A 23,245-nucleotide genomic window follows, 5' to 3' on the forward strand; every position below is an offset into this window, starting at 1 on the left:
CATATTCTAAGGTATTCAGAGTCAAGTGGTATAAGCATGGTATGAGACGTGCAGGCTTGGGTGCCTTAGGTATGTGTTAGCAGTATTAGAAGGGAGTGAGTACATTCACCCATCTCATTTGCATATATTTTATGTATTTGCAAGAATTGTTACGATTTAACCATTATTTAATTGGTAGCTCTTGTTGTGAATTAATTTTTACACTATTTTATTCCGATGTGTATTCGATAAATTCTATGTAAGATTTTGTTATGTAATCTATGTGTAATCATTATAATTTTATTTTATTTTCCACCATATCTTGGTTGTATAATTAATTTCTATAGCTAAGATATGTTTCACACCCTAACTCATGAATAGTCCTTATTCGTTAGTCAGGATGTGGCAGTTGGTTGGCTTTATAATTTGCTTTAAGTTTTAATGAATCCTAACTTTTCATCCAAAAAAAAAAAGGTAAATTCATTAACATAACTTACAAAAAATGACGCCACTTGAAAGTGAAAGATCTTAGATTCAATTTTTGTCAAAAGCGAATTTGAACCACTTGGAGTTTTTTTTTTTTTTTTTTAACAAATGATATCATTTATGGAGAGGACGTGGGATTAGCTTCACAATGAGATAGCAATAATGTGGTTCAAATTCACTTTTAGCGAGAATCGAACCTAAAATCTATCATTATAAATAAAAAGAAATATCATTAGATCGTAATAATAAATGTTAAGTTTTTTAATACAAAATAAAACTGAATTGAAATTCTCTGAAGCGTCGCAAAAGTAACGGATTATTTTCTACTGGGGTCCAGTGCATCACGAATCTAAACTGACACCACCCCACTTGCCCACCACTAATTTCCTGGGAGGAATCTATTTCTTTAAAATACTACTCGATACCTTGTTCTTTTTTGGCCAGATCTAAATTTGAAATTTTATTGGTGAAAATATCTAAATCTGAAAATTTAAACGGTCTGGTAGTTAAGGTGCAGCCAGGCAGCCAGGGTGTCCAACGGTTCACCTCTCTCCTCTCAGAGCTGGCAAACCCTCATTTTAACCCGACTCCGCGGTCAACATTTAACCCCGGTTACATTCCCCCCCCCCCCCCCCCTTTATAATCCAGACCTAGATCTCCCCCCTTTTCCAATTCAATCCAATCCCACCACCACTCGTCTGAGGCGTCTTGGTAAACGCCGCCCCTCCCTCCTCCTCCTTCTCCTTCTCCTGTCTCCTTTCAGTTGGAACCCTAACCCTCCCTCGCCTCCCGCCAAAATGAGAGAGTGCATTTCGATCCACATCGGGCAAGCCGGAATCCAAGTTGGCAACGCCTGCTGGGAGCTCTACTGCCTCGAGCACGGCATTGGCCCCGATGGCCAGATGCCCAGCGACAAGACCGTCGGCCGCGGTGACGACGCCTTCAACACCTTCTTCTCCGAGACCGGTGCCGGCAAGCACGTCCCTCGCGCCATCTTTGTCGATCTGGAGCCCACCGTCATCGACGAGGTCCGCACCGGCACCTACCGCCAGCTCTTCCACCCTGAGCAGCTCATTTCCGGCAAGGAAGACGCCGCCAACAACTTCGCCCGCGGTCACTACACCATCGGCAAAGAGATCGTAGATCTCTGCCTCGACCGCATTAGGAAGCTCGCTGACAACTGCACCGGGCTCCAAGGGTTCTTGGTCTTCAATGCCGTTGGTGGCGGTACCGGATCGGGTCTTGGGTCGTTGCTTCTGGAGCGGCTTTCGGTTGATTACGGAAAGAAATCCAAGCTGGGATTCACTGTGTACCCTTCGCCTCAGGTTTCTACATCTGTTGTGGAGCCTTACAACAGTGTTCTCTCAACCCATTCTCTGCTGGAGCACACCGATGTGTCTGTGTTGCTTGACAATGAAGCCATCTACGACATCTGCCGTAGGTCCCTCGATATCGAGCGTCCCACCTACACCAATCTGAATCGCCTCGTCTCTCAGGTATTTCATCAAACACCTCATGTGCATAACCACTGATTCTGATTGGTTACGATTTGATGACTGATGGGCTGTTGATTGATTTGTGGGTTTTCAGGTCATTTCTTCGCTGACAGCCTCGTTGAGGTTCGACGGAGCTCTGAATGTGGATGTGACTGAGTTCCAGACTAACTTGGTTCCATACCCCAGGATCCATTTCATGCTTTCATCTTATGCTCCGGTGATCTCCGCCGAGAAGGCGTACCATGAACAGCTTTCGGTGGCTGAGATCACCAACAGTGCATTCGAGCCTGCTTCCATGATGGCGAAGTGCGATCCCCGCCATGGCAAGTACATGGCCTGCTGCTTGATGTACCGAGGTGATGTCGTTCCCAAGGACGTGAATGCCGCCGTGGCCACCATCAAGACCAAGAGGACAATCCAGTTTGTCGATTGGTGCCCTACTGGGTTCAAGTGTGGTATCAATTACCAGCCACCGACTGTTGTTCCGGGCGGTGACCTTGCCAAGGTGCAGAGGGCTGTTTGCATGATCTCCAACTCCACCAGTGTTGCTGAGGTGTTCTCTCGCATCGATCACAAGTTTGATCTGATGTACGCCAAGCGCGCCTTCGTGCATTGGTACGTGGGTGAGGGCATGGAGGAAGGAGAGTTCTCTGAGGCCCGTGAGGATCTTGCTGCTCTGGAGAAGGATTACGAGGAGGTTGGCGCCGAGTCTGCCGAGGGAGATGATGGTGATGAGGGAGACGACTACTGATTCCCAACCTCATGGTTTTTACGTGTTTTCGCACTCGCTAAGTTTCGTTTCGAATGTTAAGAACTGATTGTTGTTTGTGGGTGGTGTAGCCATGCATCTTCATAGCACACTACACATTTCTAAGTCAGCATGCAATCTATGTTATATTTCTTGCTGGATTTTTCTTACAATCTTAACTCAGAATATTATTCACAGAGGAAAAACCGAAATCGATCTCAAACCAGACCTCAAAATTACGAAACGATTAGAATTTTCGGTTCTTTACATAATGCAATTCGAAGCATTCCATCTCAGAGACGTCCTAATTTTTCGACCAGGCGGTTCTCTATTTCGAGTCTCTTCTTTGCGATCAACCCATACTTCGGAACTAGATGTATGTCGGGAATCGCTGCAAGTTTGCTCTTGAGGGACGTGTTCTCCGACTTGTGCTCGTAGAGGCATTTGAAGGGCACAAAACTGCCTTTGTTGTTGCACAGCCAACCATGTGCAGCCCTCAAGGCAGCTCCTAGAGAAGCTGAATCTGTAAAAAGGTTAGAGAATGAAAAGAAATGATGAGTTGCGGTCTCTCGATCAAGCAAACGTTATAACTTGTGAAACAAGGACATAGAAAAGGAGCACCCATTTGATATGAGAGACAAAACTTGTATAATCGTACACATAATGCATATATTTGGCGAAATGCTTACCCGGCCTTTGGACTGTGTAAACCTCACACCCAAAAACACAAGCTGCTACGCCCAGGATCGGGCGATTTACAGACGCACCCCCAGTGGCTATTAATCGTTTTGGAGGAGAAGGCATTCCAAATCTTTCTGCATGACCTCGCATTGACACAAACTGGCCCTCTATTACAGCCCGAACCTGCAAAGTTTGTAAATTCGCTTTTCTCAGGGAGAGTTCATGTAGGGTATCCTCCACCAATGTGAACAACTTCCATTTAAAAAGTACAAACCTCAGAAGCACCGTCAAATTCCTTTTCTACTTCACGTTCATTCACGCCCTCCAAAGTTTCACCGTTGAAATTTTCAAGAACGTAGCGATGGAAACCAACTAAGAGCATAAAAGTTAAGAGTTTATCATTTGCTGCTTACTTCTATGATTGAATTATAGAATTACGTAGTTGAAAACTTGAAAGGCAGTTGGATATCCAGGCACTGCAGAAATTAGAACCCTAAACCCTTCATTCCCAAAGCAAATAAATAGAGCAGAAACAACAATTTAGATAGACTATGCTTTCTACAATTACCATTCGGCCGGAAAATGATCAGTTAACCCAGAAATGAAGGCAATGCAACTACTAAATATGGACAACCTTCAAAGAGTCAGTCAGAAAGAGATTACGAGTATAAATGGAGAAATTAACTAAGAAAAAAGTCTAACCTGGAAGAGGGGGAAGAATTTCATGCTCCTTGTAGTAGAAACCCAGCTTTCCACCTATAGCAGAAACCAGAATATGAAATAAAGAAAAGACAACAATAATTCCAAAAAGAAAGTCGTTCAGACAAGACATGCTAACCATTTAGAGGTAATGTATTCAAAAGCTCTTGGGTGAATCTATCCCAGCTGCTTTCCATGTAGCGGTTGCGAATATCTAAGATTAAGATTGTGGTCATACTAGGAAACTAGGAAAATATCTCAATTAGAACCCATAAAAATATGTCAGCGCACAGTTGTACCTTCACGAGTTAGTGATCCATTCTTGTAACACAACATTACCATGTACCCTTTTGTGTCAACGGGGTTAGGGAAAACATGTCCTTCCAAGCTTGGTTGAAGATCATCAGTAATCCCAATGAGCTAAGTAACAGATGCAAGTAAAGGAGAACACAAGATATAAGCGAGAATCCAGAGAAAGAGCAACTTCAATAGTAGATTATGTAGAAGAAACCATTGATTGTGGTAATGACTCGTGCAACATTCACTATTATAACAATTTGCGATACCTTGTTAGCATTTTAGTTGGTTACACTAAGCTCCAGCTAGGTAACATTCTAATTTTTAACTTGTTTAAATGGAGAGAGGAGTATGAGAGATAGAAGACAGACACAGTATATGGGGAAAGATGATCAAGAGCCTAAGGAGGAGAAAATACATTAAAATGCTAAAAAGTGAAAATTAGAAGCTAATATCGAAATTTAACACAAAGGAGCCCCAAATCTCATTTTCTATTTTTTTAGCTCTCATCTGTTTTCCTTTTCTTTCTCACATGTTTTGACTCTCATTTCTCTCCTCTCCCCATTCAGTTAATTGGAAAAGATAGCAGAAAATAGAAATGGTATCACCATATCACGAAGATCCTAAGAATTTAAATTTAACTTACAGTGTCACTTGTTCCAAGACTGATTGCTAGATCCCCTGGGGTACTTAGTGTTAAACCTGCACATCCAAAACGCTTACATTTGATAAGTTAAAAAAGTAAAATCTAAATCATATGATAGCCTCTTACGAATATGAAAGGTTAAACTATAACAACCAACAGCAGAACTATAAGGAGTCAAAGAGATTTCACCAGTTCATCGGAAATTTACAAATATTAGGAACACAAGAATAACCAAACAATTAGAAAATCAGGCACCTGCCACACTGTTGGGGTTGTCTCCTGACCAGAGAATAACCAAACAATTCTTGTTGAAGCGAAATCTGGAAAGAGATTTGAAATTTCTTATCTGTTACGGAAATATTTTCAGGCCGAAAGTATACATGAAACTACAAAGACTGCAGACTAAAATCATGACCATGCTAGCATAACTCCATTCAATGCAAATGATTCTTATAATGTCAAACTTCCACAATCATCCACATTTTCAGGCTTATTATTTGAATAGTTACACAGGTTTTGTATTTTTTTTGTAATGTCATAGTCGTTTTTTCCTTTTTGATAATTAGAACTTGGATATTATAGATTAAGTTCATTTTGAAAAGGAAGAAACCATAGTATGCAGTTTTAGCCTTTCAAGTACCATGTAAATCCCTAAACCATAAACCCTAAACAAAAGTGCTTATAAAAAAAGGTTGTGTCCTGGTTTCAGGGGTGGATTTTATTTCTCAAAAATACTATCCCATTGGTCCATTTGGTTTGCTATTTTATTTAATTAGTTCACCCTAATTCTGGGTTATATTACCATTTTTTCTTTTGAGGTGCACATAGTTTATTTTGTTCTCATGTAAACTAAATGCATCACAATAAATAATGGATGAAAATTCTAATACAGCATAAGACAATCAAATATCAAGAGAATGCTACAAGAGTAGATTGAAAAACAATATGCTTCTGAAAAACCATCACAAACGCTATTTAGCCCCTCCAAAACACCAAAATATAAAGTCGAAATTAACTGCCAATGACCTGTCAATAAAATAGGGAGCAATGTGGCCAGCAACAGAATGGGCAGGAGCTATCATTCCAAGCTTTTCCTCCAGACCAGGGGCAGTGGCCTTCAAAAAACATGAAGCACAAAGAAAATTAACCAAAAAGGATACAGTAAACTTATTACGAGATACTGAGACACCACTCCAAGAAGTAGAGAAGCAACTTAAAACATGACGAACCTCTAAAAGTATATTAGACCAGGCCCTTTTCTTTATATCCATCAAGTTCATCCCTGCACCGTCAGATTCATCAATCCAAGCATATTTCCCTATCAGAAGAGACGCCATAAACGAACTAACAAGGGAGATCCTCTCAGTGTTTTTGTAAGCTTCAGGATGTGTCTCGAATATCTTCCTAATCTGTGGGCCTGTGAATCTTTCATAACCGCGTGACCCTGTAAGTTGGGATAACTCTAACGCTCCACCAGCAGCCTTCTCTAACTCTCTACACTGAGCTGTGGTGCTGCTGTCCATCCATACTGGGGATTCATTGACCGAAAAGGCTCCACTAAACTGATCCACCAACGGCTTCTTAGGGTCCAATGATGACAGTATTGAAGAACTACCATTCTTCCAATAGACACTGCCATGCTGCTGTCCACTGCCGGAAACAGCAGCAATTTTCCCAAAATCCAAATTTGCACTGGCAAGTTTACTAAGCACGAGATCTAGAGCTTCAACCCACATCAAGGTGGGTGAGACAATTCTACCATTAACCAAAGGGTCTCGGTAAACTCCATCTTTGGTTTCGTAATGGGGCAAATCAGTGTCAAATTGGACAAGCTCGGTAGTCACAATGTTGAGATTGGCGTCTAGCACAGTTGCCTTCAGAGACCTCGAAGTAGAAACCAATATAAATTAACAAAAGTAAAATCAAGTTTTACCCAATTCAGATTACAGAGCAATCAGAGAATCACAGTCCCATAAGAAACTTTTAACTTCACAGAAACAATGAGAACCCACAACCATTAACAAGTACAAATCAAGTTTTACCCAATTCAGATTACAGATAATACTAATTAACTTCACTGTGGATGGATCATGGAATGCAGTAAACAAATGGGAACCCACATCCATAACCACGCAAAACCATGAATTTCTGATGTGGGTAATTGGGATTTTGTGATCAAAGAAAGATATGAAATTGCAGGGAGAAAAAGTGAGGGATTGGTAACTTACTGAGTAGAGCTGTCAAATCCAAGAAAATAAGAATCCTTGGGGAGAGAGTAATCTGCCATTGGAGCAAGCAAAACAAAGTCTGATGGATTTTGCTCTGAATTCAGGTTCACGAAAACTGGAAGGTGACGAGTGAAACGGAAATTGGTTGATATGATATGGAGATGTATTGGATTAAAGATTGTGGATTTTGGATAAGGATGAAAAAGGCGATGGAATTGATGTACCAAATGGATTGCGTTGCTGACACAAATCCCGGCCAAGCAAAATTGGAGTAGGAAGGTTCACTCTGCAACGGAAAAACAGGGAGAACCAGGTATATTGAACGATATTGGTTACTCCTATCTCATGATTTTATGGATGGACGCTCATCGTTGAATTTGGTATTAAAATTGAAATTAAAACGTTTAAAAATAGAGTGTGTACTTGTATCGTCATTTGTATCATCTTTATAACAAATGTAGGCTCCATCGATACATATTGGTCTTATTTCTATTAGAAAGATGATACAAATAAATGATAAAAATAATATTTTTATAAAAAATATCAAATATAAACTTGTATTAAGGCCTACCCTATAACGTAAATTTATGATCTGAACCGTTTATTTGTTAGATAATTATTCATAAATTAGCACTTTAATTATTTTTTGCGAATATTTTATTGTTTATTGTTAATAGTGCATTCATTTATTTATCAGATGAGAACAAGATTACTAAACCACTTCCAATTTCATTAATTTTTTGCATGAATGATCTTTAAGCAACAAAATGATTGATTCAAATTATGAAAAATATTGTAGAGTGGAGCTAAATGAGTGATTAGTGTCTTATTAAGTTACTAACTGAGTAGCTCTTAAGCTCATGTGCATTAATATATGTGAACTATTATTGACACTTCAAAATCTAATCATATATCCTGCATAAAAGTTTTTTTTTTTTTTGTATAAAAAGTTTGGAGTACATCCATTTCCAAGAAAAATAAATGAAATACTCTATTTGGATTTGAAAAGAAAAATTCTATGGCACACTTTAATACAAATGGGTATCAGTACTATTCAATTTGAACGTTAGTAGTGTAATACAATTATGTCCAAGTATGATATCCTACCTTTACAGTGTAATATGGCTATAGTTAAATAACACATTGTGACATTATTATTAATATTATACAAGGTTGGTGGTTATATTCAATATGATATTACACTTGGACGTAATTGCATAACACTACTAACGATACTATAACAATGCCCTTGAACGTGATTACATTACAATATGGACCAAAATTTAAAATAAATACTCCAACCAACGTGAAATTACAAAGTTGCCCTCGACGTTCCGTAAAAACCGGGATGGGTCGTTACACTTAATATCAAGAGACCGGATGACCAAAATTTCACAACTATACTGCTCGCCCAGCATGCCAAAACAGAGATCTTGTTTTTCCAAAATTTATCATTTCTTGAATTGAAAATCTTCATGCAAGACATCACCACGTGCTTGTCAAGTGACCACATTTTCGGGGCCATTTCCATACCACATCCTCTCTTTGACATTGAGAACCAAATAAAACACCGTTTCTTTTTCTTGTGGAACCAAGTCAACATTTAATCTAACAAAATTGGCAATCTCTCCCCAATTTTCTTTTGCTGTGAATTGGGATGAGACGATCGTTTACATTGGTTGACAAACCAAAGCCTAAACCTATACAAAGGTTGACTGAGATCTGCCCAACAGTCGAGGAATAACTGAAGCTAAGGAAGCTCCATTGCTCGTGAGGTTAGTCCACTAATTAGATTATAGTTTTCCAGTTTTTGGTGTTAATCTTGTACCTGTTTGGGTACTTAATGTAAGTGATATAGCGTCTAACATTTAGAGACTTAAGCAAGATCGAGTTCATGAATATATAACTACTACAGATACAAGTCTTTGTAATCCAAGTGTATTGATTGTAAAGTGAATATGTGTAGCTCTGTGTGTGTAGCCTTTGAGCTTCACATCTCCAAAGTTACTCGAATTACGTAGTTTTGGTGTTTTATACACGCAATACTCTCGTCATTGATCATCACGTCATGTTTCCGCCGTGAGCATTTTCTTATATCCAACACGCTTTTCATTTAATCTTCGTTCTCTCTTTGTGTTTGTGTAGAAGTTAATAGATGGCAGAGATTGTTTCTGGACTTGCGAGTCCGATAGTGCAGCTCGGTGAGTGGTTATGGATTCCAGTAAAGCGCGGGTTGAGTTACATGATTCACTACAAGAAAAACATACAGTCTCTTAAACTTCAAGTGGGAAATCTCGAGGCAATGAAAAATGGTTATCAAGAAATCGTTCGTGCTGTTCAAACGAATGGAGAAGATGTCAAGCCTGAGATTCAAATATGGCTACAAGATGCTAATAAGGCCATAGCAGATGCAACACAATTAAACAATGAAGCCGAGGAAGCAACTAAAAATTGCATCACCGGAAATTTGAGATGGCGTTACAGTTTAGGAAAGAAAGTAATGAAGAAGAAAGTAGCTTTAAAAAAGCTACAAGAGGAGGGAAAGTTTGAAAGTATTTCAGTTCCAGTTATGCGGCCAATTGAAATCGAGTCCACAATGTCAACGAATGGTTTTCAAGCATTTGCAGCAACAAGACAAGCCATGGATCAAGTCATGAAAGCGCTGAAAGATGATAAGGTCACCGTCATTGGGGTCTATGGAATGGGAGGTGTGGGTAAGACAACCATGGTGAAAAATGTCGGTGTGCAAGCTTGTAAAGATGGACTCTTTGATCATGTGATTATGGCTGTCTTTACCCAAAACCCCAACTTGATGAAAATTCAAGGTCAGCTTTCAGACATGTTGGGCTTGAAATTGCAGGAGGAGACAGAATTGGGAAGAGCATGTAGACTGAGGAATAGGATACTAAGAGCAAAGAGGACGCTCATAATTTTAGATGACATTTGGAATACATTATTAGATTTGATCAGCATTGGGATTCCGAACCACACGGAGCTTCAAGGATGCAATTCCAAAGTCCTTCTCACCACAAGGAGATTAAATGTCTGTCATGCCATGGAAAGCCATGTCAAAATACCTCTCAACGTCCTATCTGAAGGAGATTCTTGGAACTTGTTTGTCAAGAAAGCGGGAAGGTCTTTTGAATCGCCTGCTTTTAACAATATAGCGAGAAAGGTAGCTAGAGAATGTGCTGGTCTTCCGATAGCATTGATAGCAGTTGCAAGGGCACTTGGAGATAAAGACATTGACGAATGGAAAGAAGCAGCTCGACAACTTGAGATGTCCCGACCTGCCAACCTTGAAGACGAGGGGGATGTGCTCAGATGCATAAAGTTAAGCTATGATTACTTGAAAGGCGAGGATGCCAAGTCATGCTTCTTGCTTTGCTCCCTATTCCCAGAAGATGGTAAAATCCCAATACAAGACTTGTTTAATTATTGGTTTGGGAATGGATTGTTTCGAGAGGGCAAGACACTGGAAGAAGCCAGAGCTAGAGCGCATTCAGTGATCAAGTACCTTAAAGCTTCTAGCTTGCTTTTGGATGGGGAAAGGAAAGAATATGTCAGGATGCATGATGTCATACGCGATATGGCCATATCAATTGCATATTCAGAACAGGGCCATGAGTTTTTAGTAAAAGCCGGTTGGGAATTGGAGGACTGGCCAAATGATGTCGATGAAGGCTGCTCCGCAATCTCACTAAAGAGCAACTGCATTTGCAAGCTTCCGGAAGAATTGGTATGTCCAAGACTCCGAATTTTAGTTATAGATGATAATCTTAAACTAAAGAAGATCTCAGAAGCTTTTTTCCGAAGTCTGAATGCGTTAAGGGTCTTAGACCTTAGCAGCACTTGTATTTCGTCACTGCCCTCTTCGCTCAATCTCCTAACCAACCTTCAAACATTGCACCTAGATTCATGTTGGTCATTAAAGGATATCTCCGTACTCAGAGAACTAACCAAACTTGAGATCCTTAGTCTGAAAGACTCGCGTTTTGAGGAATTGCCAAAGGAAATAGGAAACTTGGCCAGTCTGAGGTTGTTGGATTTTGCTGGGAATACAATGATTCAGAGAGTTCCATCCAATGTGATATCTAGGCTGTCTCGGTTAGAGGAACTATACATGCAAGGTAGTTTTGGAAATTTTGGGAGTAGAATTGAAGGAGCAGGAGAAGAAACTAATGTTGGATTCAATGAGCTAACTTGCTTGTCGTACTTAAGTAATTTAACTGTTCAGATTCATTCTGCAGAATGCATTCCCGAAAATGTTGGCTTCCATCCAAATTGGGAAAAATTTTACATACTTATCAAGAGTCAAACAATACCCCTGCATAAGGTTGAGTATTATGATTTTAGTACTTCATATGGTTCAAGAATCTTGGCTCTTGATACCACAATCAATAACTTGCCTAGTTGGTTTAACAGTGCAGTGACCGAAAGGGCAAAGAAAATAGTCTACAAAGAATGCAGGGGCTTGATTAACATTATCGAGGAATATGCCATTGAGAGACTACATGAATTGATGTCTCTTCATGTCGAAAGTTGCCATCAGATGCGTAGTTTGATGAACTACACGGCCACAAATTTGGTTCCGAATAAGCTCGTGTTCAGGAACTTGGAAGAGTTGTGTGTGAGTAACATGAATGAGTTAAAAGAGTTATGTGTTGGCGACTTACCAGATGGATCTCTAGGCAATCTGACGCTATTGGAAGTGAAAAAGTGTCACGCCTTTGCGAATGCACTTCTCCAATCAAATTTGTTAGAGAAACTCGAGAGTCTGGAAGTACTTATTGTTGATGGTATGAAAAGTTTGGAATACGTGTTTCAATCCGATGGTCTCAAACCGGAGCAAACTGTCATGGGAAAATGCAGAGAGATGAAGCTGGAGGATCTACCGGCACTGAGAAACATATGGAATGGCCCTGCGCAACACGCGACGTTCCATAATCTTAAAATTTTGACAGTTGCATGGTGTATGAAACTGAAGAACATCTTCACAGCGGATATGTCTCGGTGTCTTTCACAACTGGAAGAGCTGTGGCTTTCCGAGTGCGATTGCTTGGAGACAATTATCGGACCAAGCGAGGGAACATTGAACAGCAAGATCATTTTGCCGCAACTAAACTACTTATCGTTGCAGCGTCTTCCACGGTTCAAGAGCTTTTATAGCGGTGCAAGTACTGATGTCGAGTGCCCTTCAATGGAGCATTTGTATGTACACTACTGCCCGGAATATTTAATCTCTACGTCGGACTTCAACAGCCGGAAGGAAGTCCAAGTAAATGCAGACCAGCAAGTGCTCTTTGGCCCCAGAAAAATGTACGTACGTTTTTGTTCATGTTTAGATTATGTACGTAAATTATTAAGCTGTAACTAATGGTTAATTAAACCACATGCAGAAAGGCTTCGTACTCGATGACCAGAGAGACTCCTACATTGATTGACGACGGCTATGCGTGGAAGAATTGCGGACAAGATGAGATCCCTGGTTCTGATCACCCAAGGTATAATACCACTTTTTTACACAATTTTTGCACACATTTTTGTAAGGCCCATTTTGTGATGTATTTAGCAATCCAAACCGTCTATCTTTAAAACCATCACTCACATTCTTGCAAAAAGTTGGACGAATCCAAACTATTAAGATATTTATTCGTAGTGAAGAAAATGGACAAATACAGTTCTACAAAGAAACCCTAAACCTTTAATCAAACTGTTATATAGTTCCAGAGTTGGGTGATTTCTAATTGACAAGATCTTTAAGGGAATGCCTAAAAAGATAGATAGTTTAGATCGTTGAAACACATTATAAAGTTGGCTCTACAAAAATTTGCGTAAAAAATTGTATAAAAAAAGTGGTATCACGTGTCCGTCCTTTATATAAGCTTTCTTTGATCGACTATTAACCACAAGAATTCTGACTTCATGTTATATCCACACAGGATCTACTATCGATGCATTCACAAGTTCAATAACGACTGCCAAGCAACCAAAGAAGTGCAAAAATTTCGAGATGATCCGCCAATGTACGAGACTACATATTTTGGCATTCATACATGCAGGGCACGTCCTAATTACATTTGACCATCTTTGTAGGTTAATTGCTCTTACAACCCCTGAGTTTTTTCATATTTTCATAAAACTTCAAGAGATCTCAAAAATTACATTGACAACAGTAACAGGAATCGCTTTCACAAAATCCTTTGCGTGCACAAAATAAGTAAATAAATTACAAAATTTCCTCCTCGTCCCCATATCTTTTATTTCATCAAATTTGGTCAACGTAGTTTTCAATCTGTTCCAATTTGAGGACATCTGGTAGCATCATTTGGTGCTGAAATTAACCAAAGAGAACAGATGTTCTTGAACTCGAACAGATCCGTAACTACAATAACCAAATTCGATGATGAAATCAAGCGTCTGCACAACCGAAACTACGGATTATAACTACTACCTATTCATAATTCCAAATGAAATGAACAAAGGAAAAAAAGATAATAGCTGTACCAAATCTTATTACTTCGCAACTAATCAAACTCTGCAAGCTGCATTCCAAATCTCTACCGCCTGCTTAAATACACGATCCTTTCGACGGGAACTGTATCAAAAGTTACAGAATCCAACTAGCCTGGAATATTATGGTCCACGGGCTCGTGGCATTCCTAGAAACTTCACGTTGAGGTTGAGCCAAACAATGGCACAACTTCTACCCGTAAAATGAGTTCTAAAGCTGATAATTTACAACAGCCGATGTCTTCAAGCATTTGCTCGTCCTCAATGCAGAGAAAGACGTGATGCCACCATTCAACACCCCACCTCCAAAAGAAAACTTCCTCACTTGGTCTTTTGATTGAAGGGAGGGAGAGATTACCAGATAGAGATGGGCTAGAGGAGAAGCTGCATTTGCTAGCAACAGCCATTACCGAAATATGTCTGGAAAAGACCACATGATGAATCTTGCAAAAATGTCGGACTCCAAAAATTCAATATGAGCAGCCCTTCCTATGAAGGTGTTCAAGTTCTTTCCATAAGAAGAGGTATCAAAGTTGACGTCACAGCGCATGAACACTCGATTCTCAGACTGAGGGGCCCGTATCTGTTCCAAGCAATCACTCAGCATTTCCTGAAACACTTTTCCCTTCCTTGAGAAATCCAATGAAGCAGCCTGGCACGTGTCTATTCTAGCGGAATGGTAGGGAACATAACCATCCTGCAAAACACGATCCATAATATTAATTTATGGGTATGAGAGAAAAATACAACAAATTATTAAAGATTTTTTTTTCTGTTACAAGAAAAAGTCACTCTCCATTCGAATAACATAGATATCATGAGAATAATTTTGCCTCAAAATACCATATTTAGAATATGAAGAGCAAAGAAGTTTCATGAGATTTTAGCTCTTCCAATTTGGCGCAAGTAGATTGCTGCATAATTCTAAGACATCGACATTTGTAAATCTGAAAGGTACACTTCAATACAAGTGTTTCTATGACACATCAAAATAGATAAAGAGAAGAAAGTGGTATTAAGAGTTCCTCCCAACCTAACATCAAATCTTTCAGTATGTGGAGCAAAAGCAAAGAAATAATGCATGTTGTCCTAGTAATTTAGACCCTGCTTATTATTGAAGCACGAATAGTTCACTAATGCAAAATCTATCATAATGAGCATGTTTTGGAACCAGAGAACAAACTAAAAAAAGGGTTTTAAAGGTCCTAGTTCACCAAGGTCCATAGAGTACTGCTCACATGAATGACGACTGAATGAGCATATTGAGTTTTTAATTAGTTCAGCAGTAGGATAAAAGCCTATAGGTTGAGGATGGATGACAAACAAGTCATTTCTTTTTGGTCAGGATAATAAACAAGTCATATGGCAAATTGATTCTCAAGAGATCATAGGTGCTCAAAAACATAGTAGCTCACATAAGAATTTATGGTCCGTGGATAGACCAATTGCACTTCAACTTGATGGAAAACAGCAGAGAGAAGCAACCAAAACAATGTGTTTCAATTAAGTAAACTAGGTTATGAAAGCCCCAGGGAAGAGATCACGATACCTGTGGTGAAGATAACAGGACTATGTGCTTGAAATTCTCAAGTGTCTTCTTCTGCAAAAAGAATTACTTTAGAACATCAGCAAATAAACACATCACATTTGTCACCATTTTTTCTTAAACCAAGTTATAATTATTAAAAAAATAAAAAAAGTCATGTTTGCCTCGACTTTGAATTACAGAAAAATGTATTGAGTATGCAATACTATTATTAAACTTTAAAAGGAAACAAAAGGCCATTATTAATATCATGATTTGATTACACTTCCCAAGATGATGAGTAGCTATTAGGCAAACACCTGATGGCTGAGCTAAATGCATTAAATACAGGAATTCAGTACCTTACACAGCTTGTAAAAGAACGTATTTTGAAGATCTGGATCATCGGTGAAGGTAAGCTGATGAATGCACTGCGTGTTCTTGAGCTTCTTCAAGAACCACAGCCCGGAGTTGAATAAAGAGTTCGAACTGTAAAGATATCCCAAGTGTGGGCCCGATATAGAAAGATATATGTACAGGTATCTTAGGAATGGCTCCATAATGCTATCTGCAAAAATGATGCCAATAATATCTTACACCAACTGCATATAATGGGAAAACATGAAGTCAGTAGTTTGTTACCTGTTAGTGCTGTTCTTATGATAACATTCCCAATAGAATGTCCCACAAAGCTAAGCTTAATATCAGCTATGTTTCCAGATCTCGATACTTTATCCATTTTCTTCTTGAGGAAAGAAACTACTTCCTGAGCCAACCTTTGTCCCATTTCTCTGAAGTCACCAGATGTTTTGTCTTCATTTGCCTGTGACATTAGAAACTCTACCTTGGGATCTATCAATAGCCATTGGTTTCGAATAAGCCGTAAATCCAGGTGATGACCCTGTAGAGTGAGAACTGTAATAAGCATCCACTTATCTATCTTTAATAAAAATGCAGTACAAAGTACAAATAAATAGACTTATGTAGCTGTTCCATCAACTAAACAGGTATGAAGTCGTAAACTTGCAGCATAAAACATGAATGACCAACAAATGAATATTTTAACCCATAAATCACTAACGTTTAACTCCCTTTAAAAACCAAATATACACCGACTAACACAACCAAAAACTTTTATGATCACTACGTATACAAAGTATTTTGAACCTCCATAAACATAAGTTATTACAAATAGCTAGCAAGTTTTAACCTAAATTCAAATTGATTCATTGACTAGTTCAAAACTGTTAATATTTGTACTTAAAAAAACAACTAAAAAAGTCTGTCGCACAATGAAAATACTGGGGAGCAAGAAAAGAACAGAGAAGACGATGAAATTAAAAAAAAAAAAAAAAAAAAAAAAGAGGAAGCTATAAGAGAACAAAACTAGCCTGAAACCCATGCACAAAGACGACAAGTTTTAAAACACGGCCTTTCTTTGGTGAGATATAGTCAAATTTCTTGTTTTTGGAGTCAGAGCCAGATCCACTGAGTAAGCCAGCAGAGTTAATCACGTCCAAGTTTCTCAAGTACGAATTATCACTAGTTGTACGCCAAGGCGCATTCAACACACGCTCCACAATAACAATAGGAATGCTTGATGTATCTCCAAATATATGCATGTCTTGAATTGACCGATTGTTAATCTGCATTGAAAAATCTGATTTAGAGAAAAAATCCAAGAGGACAGACAATACGTCACTTCATCTGAAAGCAACAACTCACCTTCATTTGCGCAATACTTCGCCGATGAAGCTCAGCACGGGTAGCAGCAGTCTGGGCAGGCTGTACAGAACAAAAGTTAGATCTCTAAAAGATGCATTGGAATCTAAATTTGGCTCATAACTGAACTCTGCACAAGGAAGATTGAACACCCCCTTGACATTTCTCAGAACAGGTTGGACAATTTTCATTGGGAACTGTTATTAGCACTCCAAAAATCTCATTCTACACTCCTCACAAGTGAATTTTTCTTTCTATTTATAGAAAATTCGGAGTGCAAAATGAGATTTTTAGAGTGCTAATAACAATTCCCTTTTTATTTCATCACTAACAAATCATGTGGAATACTTACATCATCGGTTAATTTCCATGTCGTTAAAACCCTTTTATGGCCGCCATTGTGGGAAGACTCTTCACCCCCACTACTATTTAGAAAATGATGAGGCATCTCAACCTTAGAGTAAACCATCCATATTGACCATTCAGCTTTTCTATCCTTAGCCCATGTGTCATGCAAGTATTCCAGTATCTTTGTTTTGTTAAACCTGCAATGAATAAATATCACCATACAAACAAGTACAGAAGATCTGGAAATTAGATCAAGAGGAGCTAGTCTTCCCTTTATTTATTGTGGGTACGAATAAGAGATTAATCAAAGGCTATATTGACAATAACACCTTATTGGTATTGCATGTCCGTCAATTAAATAAAGCGGCATCCACTCTAGACCATCATACGAGGGCCCTTTCTCTTGGAGAGTATGCCTGCTTCAGTATACATAGATGATATATATATATATATGGATCCCCGAAATCCTCACAAAGAGAATCCGGATTCACAACTCTCACAACTTGCCCTTGGTGTTGAAGGCACACCGTGTACACTCCACATTCTAATTACAGACTCCTTATTTGCTGTGCTGTTATTTGCCCGATGATTGATGTCGTTGTTCATTATGCCATTTTTGTCTTTTGGGGGGGGGGGGGGTGTTGAAGCTGGGGTGAGACTGATTTGGGAGGTGTGGTGTGGTCAGGCGGGATAGATCAGGGGAAGTGGGATGGGGGGTTCTGGGCTAGTGTTCCAGGTGGATTGAAAAGACTAAATACCCTTACTTTGACTAAAGACAACAAACGTTAACCACAACGGCCATATTTACAAAATGGAAACCACATTACTAATTTGACAATTATAGCAAATCACAGGTCCATTTATAAATTTTGGACAGACACACACGTGTATCATGTACATATGAAAATCTATACAAAAATATTCAAGTGTACAAGTCTATGATTGGGACCGTCATCCAGTACTTAAAAAACAATAAATAAAAAAACCCATAAAACCGTAATAACATTGTCAAAGTAAGCGAACCTGTGGAACTTCAAAAAAGTGTTCCATAAATATAAAACTTGATCGCCCAACGAATAAAAAGAACTCTGAAGGGCATCCCTCGATAAGGGGCGTACCAATTCACCACTTCCAAACTTTGATGTGCCATTTACTTTCTGTCAAAAACAGATAAAGTAAGGAAACATATGAACCTTAAAGCGTAGAAATTCCAAAAAAAAAAAAAAGGATAAGAACATTGTGCTGTATGAAATAAATAAAGGACCTGAACACCATTTTGTGGCTTGCCTTGTCCTGAAACTTTGTCATCTGCTGCAACCAAATTTTCTTGCAGGAAATCAAACTTTGTGTCATCAATTTTAGATATAAAATCAGTCAAATCAATTGCTTGGTCAATAGCCTTGCTAAGTTTCTGGAGCTCTTCAAGCAGTATGTCACGAGCATTTAACAATGATTTAGCACGAATAATGTCATTCACAACTGCAGCAGCCGCCTGTGTTGATGCCTAGTCAGTAACAAATTTTAAACTGTAAGTATATAATCAAACAGCCTCTGAAGAAAAGAGCAAATAAAACGTAAAAAAACAGATTGAGAATACTCAAAACCTTTCATATCCCATGTTAAGTACATATGTGCTGCAATATGTCCAGATACATGTCATTTATAGTACATTTTTTTTTTTTAAATTTAAGTACTTTGTTTCAATCACCCATCTATATTTTATATTGTGCTCAGCACCATTTATTTTCAATGTACTTATCCACGTAACTTTAAAACCTTGAAAACACTACTAAATCTTGCATATCACAGAAGGTTTTTGTTATTCATTCACCCTTTTCCTAAATGCATGGCTTGTTTAGTACCTATCTGGTGAGAACAGCAGGCCAAGAACTTTTACTCAACCTTGAACAAAGTTTAGATTTTACTTTTCTTCATTGATATCACTTTGCAGACAATAGATGTGTACTTTTCTACTTTCCAAGACAGTTTATTTTATAAATCCATATCATAACCATTTTGTAATTACGTATTAGCGCTTCTCAGATCATGCAATCCCAAAAAAGTAGATATAGCCTGTACATTAGTCAAGTCCGCTCAGTTAATTTGTTTAAGTCTTTTTGCATCAAACAAAAAGTCATTAATTGACATTTATATTATATGATGTGGATCTTAATATAATGTGAAGGACTTCCACTGAATGGTATCCTGATCCAGAACGAAGCTCTTTCAAATGAATGTTTATGACAATTTATATAATAAGCAAACGCTAAGGATATCTGTAAGAAAAAAGCTCCAAGGATATTGGATAAATTATGGACAGTGAAAGTAATTCAAATTGTTGTGACTAGGGAAATGACTCATAAAGTTCTCTAACCTGAAAACATAAAATTAATGTCAATTCCTAAAAACTGCAATGTGTTTACCAAAGCATATCCATAGGTCCCACAACCATGCAGAATTGCGTGTGCATACATGTGCCCAATCGTACAATGTTTGTGTTCTGGTATTGTGTGAAGGCCCTTGGGAAGTGCATGTGTATGCACATGTTGTTGATATTGTCAATACGAAGTACGTGAAAGAGAGAAGGAAAGATGACAAACAACCCATAAGAACACACTGTTAAAAGAGATAAAAATTCAAGAGTGAATACTGCCAAGCTTCCCTAGGGCCAGAAAAAGGATCTAGTAGAATTTAATGCGTAACAACGTACTCGATTTAACCCAGAAAGACCTTCTCCATCAACATCTTCAGCAGTGGAAGAATCACTGAAATAATTCAAATATCAAGTTAATGCTACAAATAAATTGTGCACAAGAATTAGTTTCCAATATCACAAGAGTACTAATCCCCAAAATGAATGCCAAACTACCTTATAGACTAGAATATGTGACAAACCTGGGTACCTTCGATGGGTGTGTATACGAGACAGCTTTCAGTAGACTGATGTGTACACTAACATCAACAAGCACCGCATGGAATGCATCAAAATGAACAGGACAATATGAATGCAAACCCAGAAGAGCTTTAGAAGGAATTCGAAATTCATGGACAGCGGCAGGGCTAGCATCTAGAGAAGCCTGCAAGTCAGACCTGCAATTATACAATACAATCACAAACTCCAATTTCCATTGCAAACTAAATCATGTAAGAAAAGAAAAAGAAAAAGAAAAAGAAAAAGAAAAAATATGAACCATGTCAACTCACCTATTTCCCAATATGGGGGCATGCAGAAGCTCAAACTTCAAAATAATAGGAGATGATGATATACCCTGAAAAGTATACACTATAAATGAATACTTTATATAAACATTTCTACATTCTACTGGCCAAAATCAAATATATAATCGTCAAGTTGCAACACATTTTTCCCAACAAAGATTCTTGAAAAGTAATCTAATTCTTTAACAAAACAGTATTTTTTTTGTTATTTTTAAGAATTTGACCTGCTTGCCTAAGAATGCAAATGGGACCTTTCAGCATTCAGAGGAAATAAGATAAGGCCAAATAAAAGCTAAGGCTAGTTGTCAATGTTGTAATGAATGTAGGTAGCCAACCCAGATACCAGACATGTTATGAGGGCTACTATCTTCAATAAAATCCTTATAAAACACAAATGCATGCAAACACACATAGATGCACACACAGAGGGAGTGGGAGAGAGATTAAATTACCTCATGTCCAGCAAGAGATAGATTGAACGATATCATGATTGATAAAAAAACGTCCTGCCTGGCATATTTGATACGAAATGGCTGAGTTGAGAAGCTGTTGTCTGTATCATCAATCCTCCATACTCCATATACATCATCAGAACCCAGATCAGGAGCTGCCAGTCAAACAATATAATTATCTCTAAGCTCTTGCCTCTTTAGTTTATGAACAGAGCATTACTTAAATGCCACAAACTTATTGAAATTTTTATTTAATGAAGCAAAACATATCTCGGTGCCTAATAACATGGTATAAAAACATTTAATCATGTAAATATTAAAAAAGTGGTCCACCCAGTGGCCACTATTTATGTTTTTTTAACTTGTGAGAAAGAGACATTTGCTCGCAAACAGATGGAATAAAACTACAAAACGGATGCAGGAGTCGAGGGGACCACTACAAAAACAGAGAAACCAAAACAAAGAGAGCAAACTAGAAGGCTCTCCCAAAACAACACCCAATGGTCAATATGGGGAACAAAGAAGGAAACTGTGGGTGGATTCTTCTTTACTTTTCTATTAACTGTTTTAACTTTGTTCAAGGGTTATTTCTAAACCATGAGGATATCCAATGATATGTTGGCAAAAATAGATGGACCAGAGTAGGTCATGTAAAGTTTTGACTCTACACCGTCTATCATTTGAAATATAAACCAAAGAAAGAATAACACTACAAAACAAATAATGAAAACCTAGCTCTTAAACAGCAGCAACCAACTTGTGATAAATTGAGAAAATTGAAAAGGAGAATCCATTGACCATTGAACGAACATATACACTTTCAGTGTAAAAGGGAATTGTCAAAACTTCTAGGGCAGTTTAAGATATTTCAAGAACCAGGTTTCAAATTTTACTTAAAACCATCTTGCAACATATAACAAGGTAAAACTTGTAAATTTCATGCTGCATTACAACATTTTGGCTTAACCCATAAATAACTTAGCGAAAGCTTTCATACCACCAAGCCGCGCCCCATATTTACATATATATACTTACAACTTACAAGCAAGGAACTTCACATATATTCATGACTGTACTGTAGACTAGAAGAGTGATTAATCAGAAAGCAGCCATAACAACTCCAATGAAAGTAAGTTACCTTCATATTGCACAACTCTTGCTGGAGTCCCCACAGAAGTATATTCACTGTCCTCCCATCTCATTGTAATCTTAATTTGGTACCATCTAAACAAGCAAAATACAGAAAAGTTAACAAATTCCCATAAAATCAACTAAACAAAAACAAACACAAGCAAGGTCAAAATACACCAATTAACATCAAATGGTGGATTGCACCCAATGGGATACCGCTTTCCTCCAAAACCCATTGCGTCCCGGGTTCAAAACGCACCCTGAATTCACAAAATACAGATGGAAACAAACATACCCTTGCTGGAAAAGGTCGAGATTGTGAAATCTGTGAATGTAAACAGCAATCTCTTGAACGGCGTCCAACATAGCCACCGGCTTAATCTCAGCCGGGGGAGGCTTGGCATCTGGCAACCTCTTTGCTGATGACGATGATGATTTATTGTTCAGACCCACAAGCCACCCCAAATGCCGAAACATGCGTAACACCACTCCCCAAAATTTGCATCCCTAGTCCACAAACACTTCCGATTTCAGCTCCAGCTTCCCGCCCTAATCCTCAGCAAATATCACCATCTCAGGAGCTCCATTTCATGGCGGAATTGACCCGATTACGTTGAAATTGACCCGAATGTGCCGCCGACGAAGAAATGTGACTGTGTGGGCGAGTAGGAAAGTTCAATCAGCGAGCGATTGTGAGTGGGACAATTGGCACTGGCAGCTAGGGTTCGTACAATATGGCATTCATCATTTGTAGTCAGAGAAAAAAAGTAAGAGAAGGGAAGAAAATATCACGGACCTCATCAACACGAGCAATCCAATGCGCTAATTTTGCTTCTGCTCTTTTACAATATTGTCCTTGGCGACCAAACCCATTGTCGATCAAAATTGCTACTTCTGTTATCTTACGAGCTTTTTACTTCTTTTTGCAAATTCAAGAGCTTCAAAATTGGTATTTTTGTCATCCAAGATATTTATAGGAGATATTTTCGAAATCGTCTCGTTGTTGAATCTGGAATGTCCCATCTCGAGATTTGTGCGTTCGATGGCTGAAATCACTTAATAACATAAAGAAGCT

General features: G+C 38.5%; 3 protein-coding genes and 1 pseudogene across 3 annotated transcripts; 2 read left to right on the plus strand and 2 right to left on the minus strand.

Annotated features, from left to right (window-relative positions):
• The first annotated feature begins 1,113 nt into the window (after positions 1-1,113).
• Positions 1,114-2,870, plus strand: LOC126601796 (tubulin alpha chain-like). Its single transcript, XM_050268557.1, has 2 exons — positions 1,114-1,961; positions 2,056-2,870. The coding sequence occupies exons 1-2, from the start codon at positions 1,263-1,265 to the stop codon at positions 2,710-2,712; spliced, it is 1,356 nt and encodes a 451-aa protein (XP_050124514.1). The 5' UTR covers positions 1,114-1,262; the 3' UTR covers positions 2,713-2,870.
• On the minus strand, positions 2,837-7,651 carry LOC126601795 (xylulose kinase 2-like). Its single transcript, XM_050268556.1, has 11 exons — positions 7,261-7,651; positions 6,262-6,916; positions 6,059-6,147; positions 5,288-5,352; positions 5,033-5,088; positions 4,389-4,509; positions 4,229-4,303; positions 4,093-4,146; positions 3,665-3,762; positions 3,399-3,573; positions 2,837-3,232 (listed from the first exon to the last, which is right to left on the minus strand). The coding sequence occupies exons 1-11, from the start codon at positions 7,317-7,319 to the stop codon at positions 3,003-3,005; spliced, it is 1,677 nt and encodes a 558-aa protein (XP_050124513.1). The 5' UTR covers positions 7,320-7,651; the 3' UTR covers positions 2,837-3,002.
• A 1,177-nt stretch (positions 7,652-8,828) lies between these two features.
• LOC126601797 (probable disease resistance protein At4g27220) lies at positions 8,829-13,459 on the plus strand. The gene is made up of 4 exons (XM_050268558.1): positions 8,829-9,035; positions 9,406-12,579; positions 12,660-12,764; positions 13,203-13,459. Exons 2-4 carry the CDS (start codon positions 9,416-9,418, stop codon positions 13,342-13,344), a joined length of 3,411 nt encoding a protein of 1,136 aa, XP_050124515.1. The 5' UTR covers positions 8,829-9,035; positions 9,406-9,415; the 3' UTR covers positions 13,345-13,459.
• A 290-nt stretch (positions 13,460-13,749) lies between these two features.
• On the minus strand, positions 13,750-22,958 carry LOC126601798 (uncharacterized; annotated as a pseudogene).
• Positions 22,959-23,245: the final 287 nt, after the last annotated feature.

The sequence above is a fragment of the Malus sylvestris genome, chromosome 15 (assembly GCF_916048215.2).
Source record: "Malus sylvestris chromosome 15, drMalSylv7.2, whole genome shotgun sequence".
NCBI classification, from domain to species: Eukaryota; Viridiplantae; Streptophyta; class Magnoliopsida; order Rosales; family Rosaceae; genus Malus; species Malus sylvestris.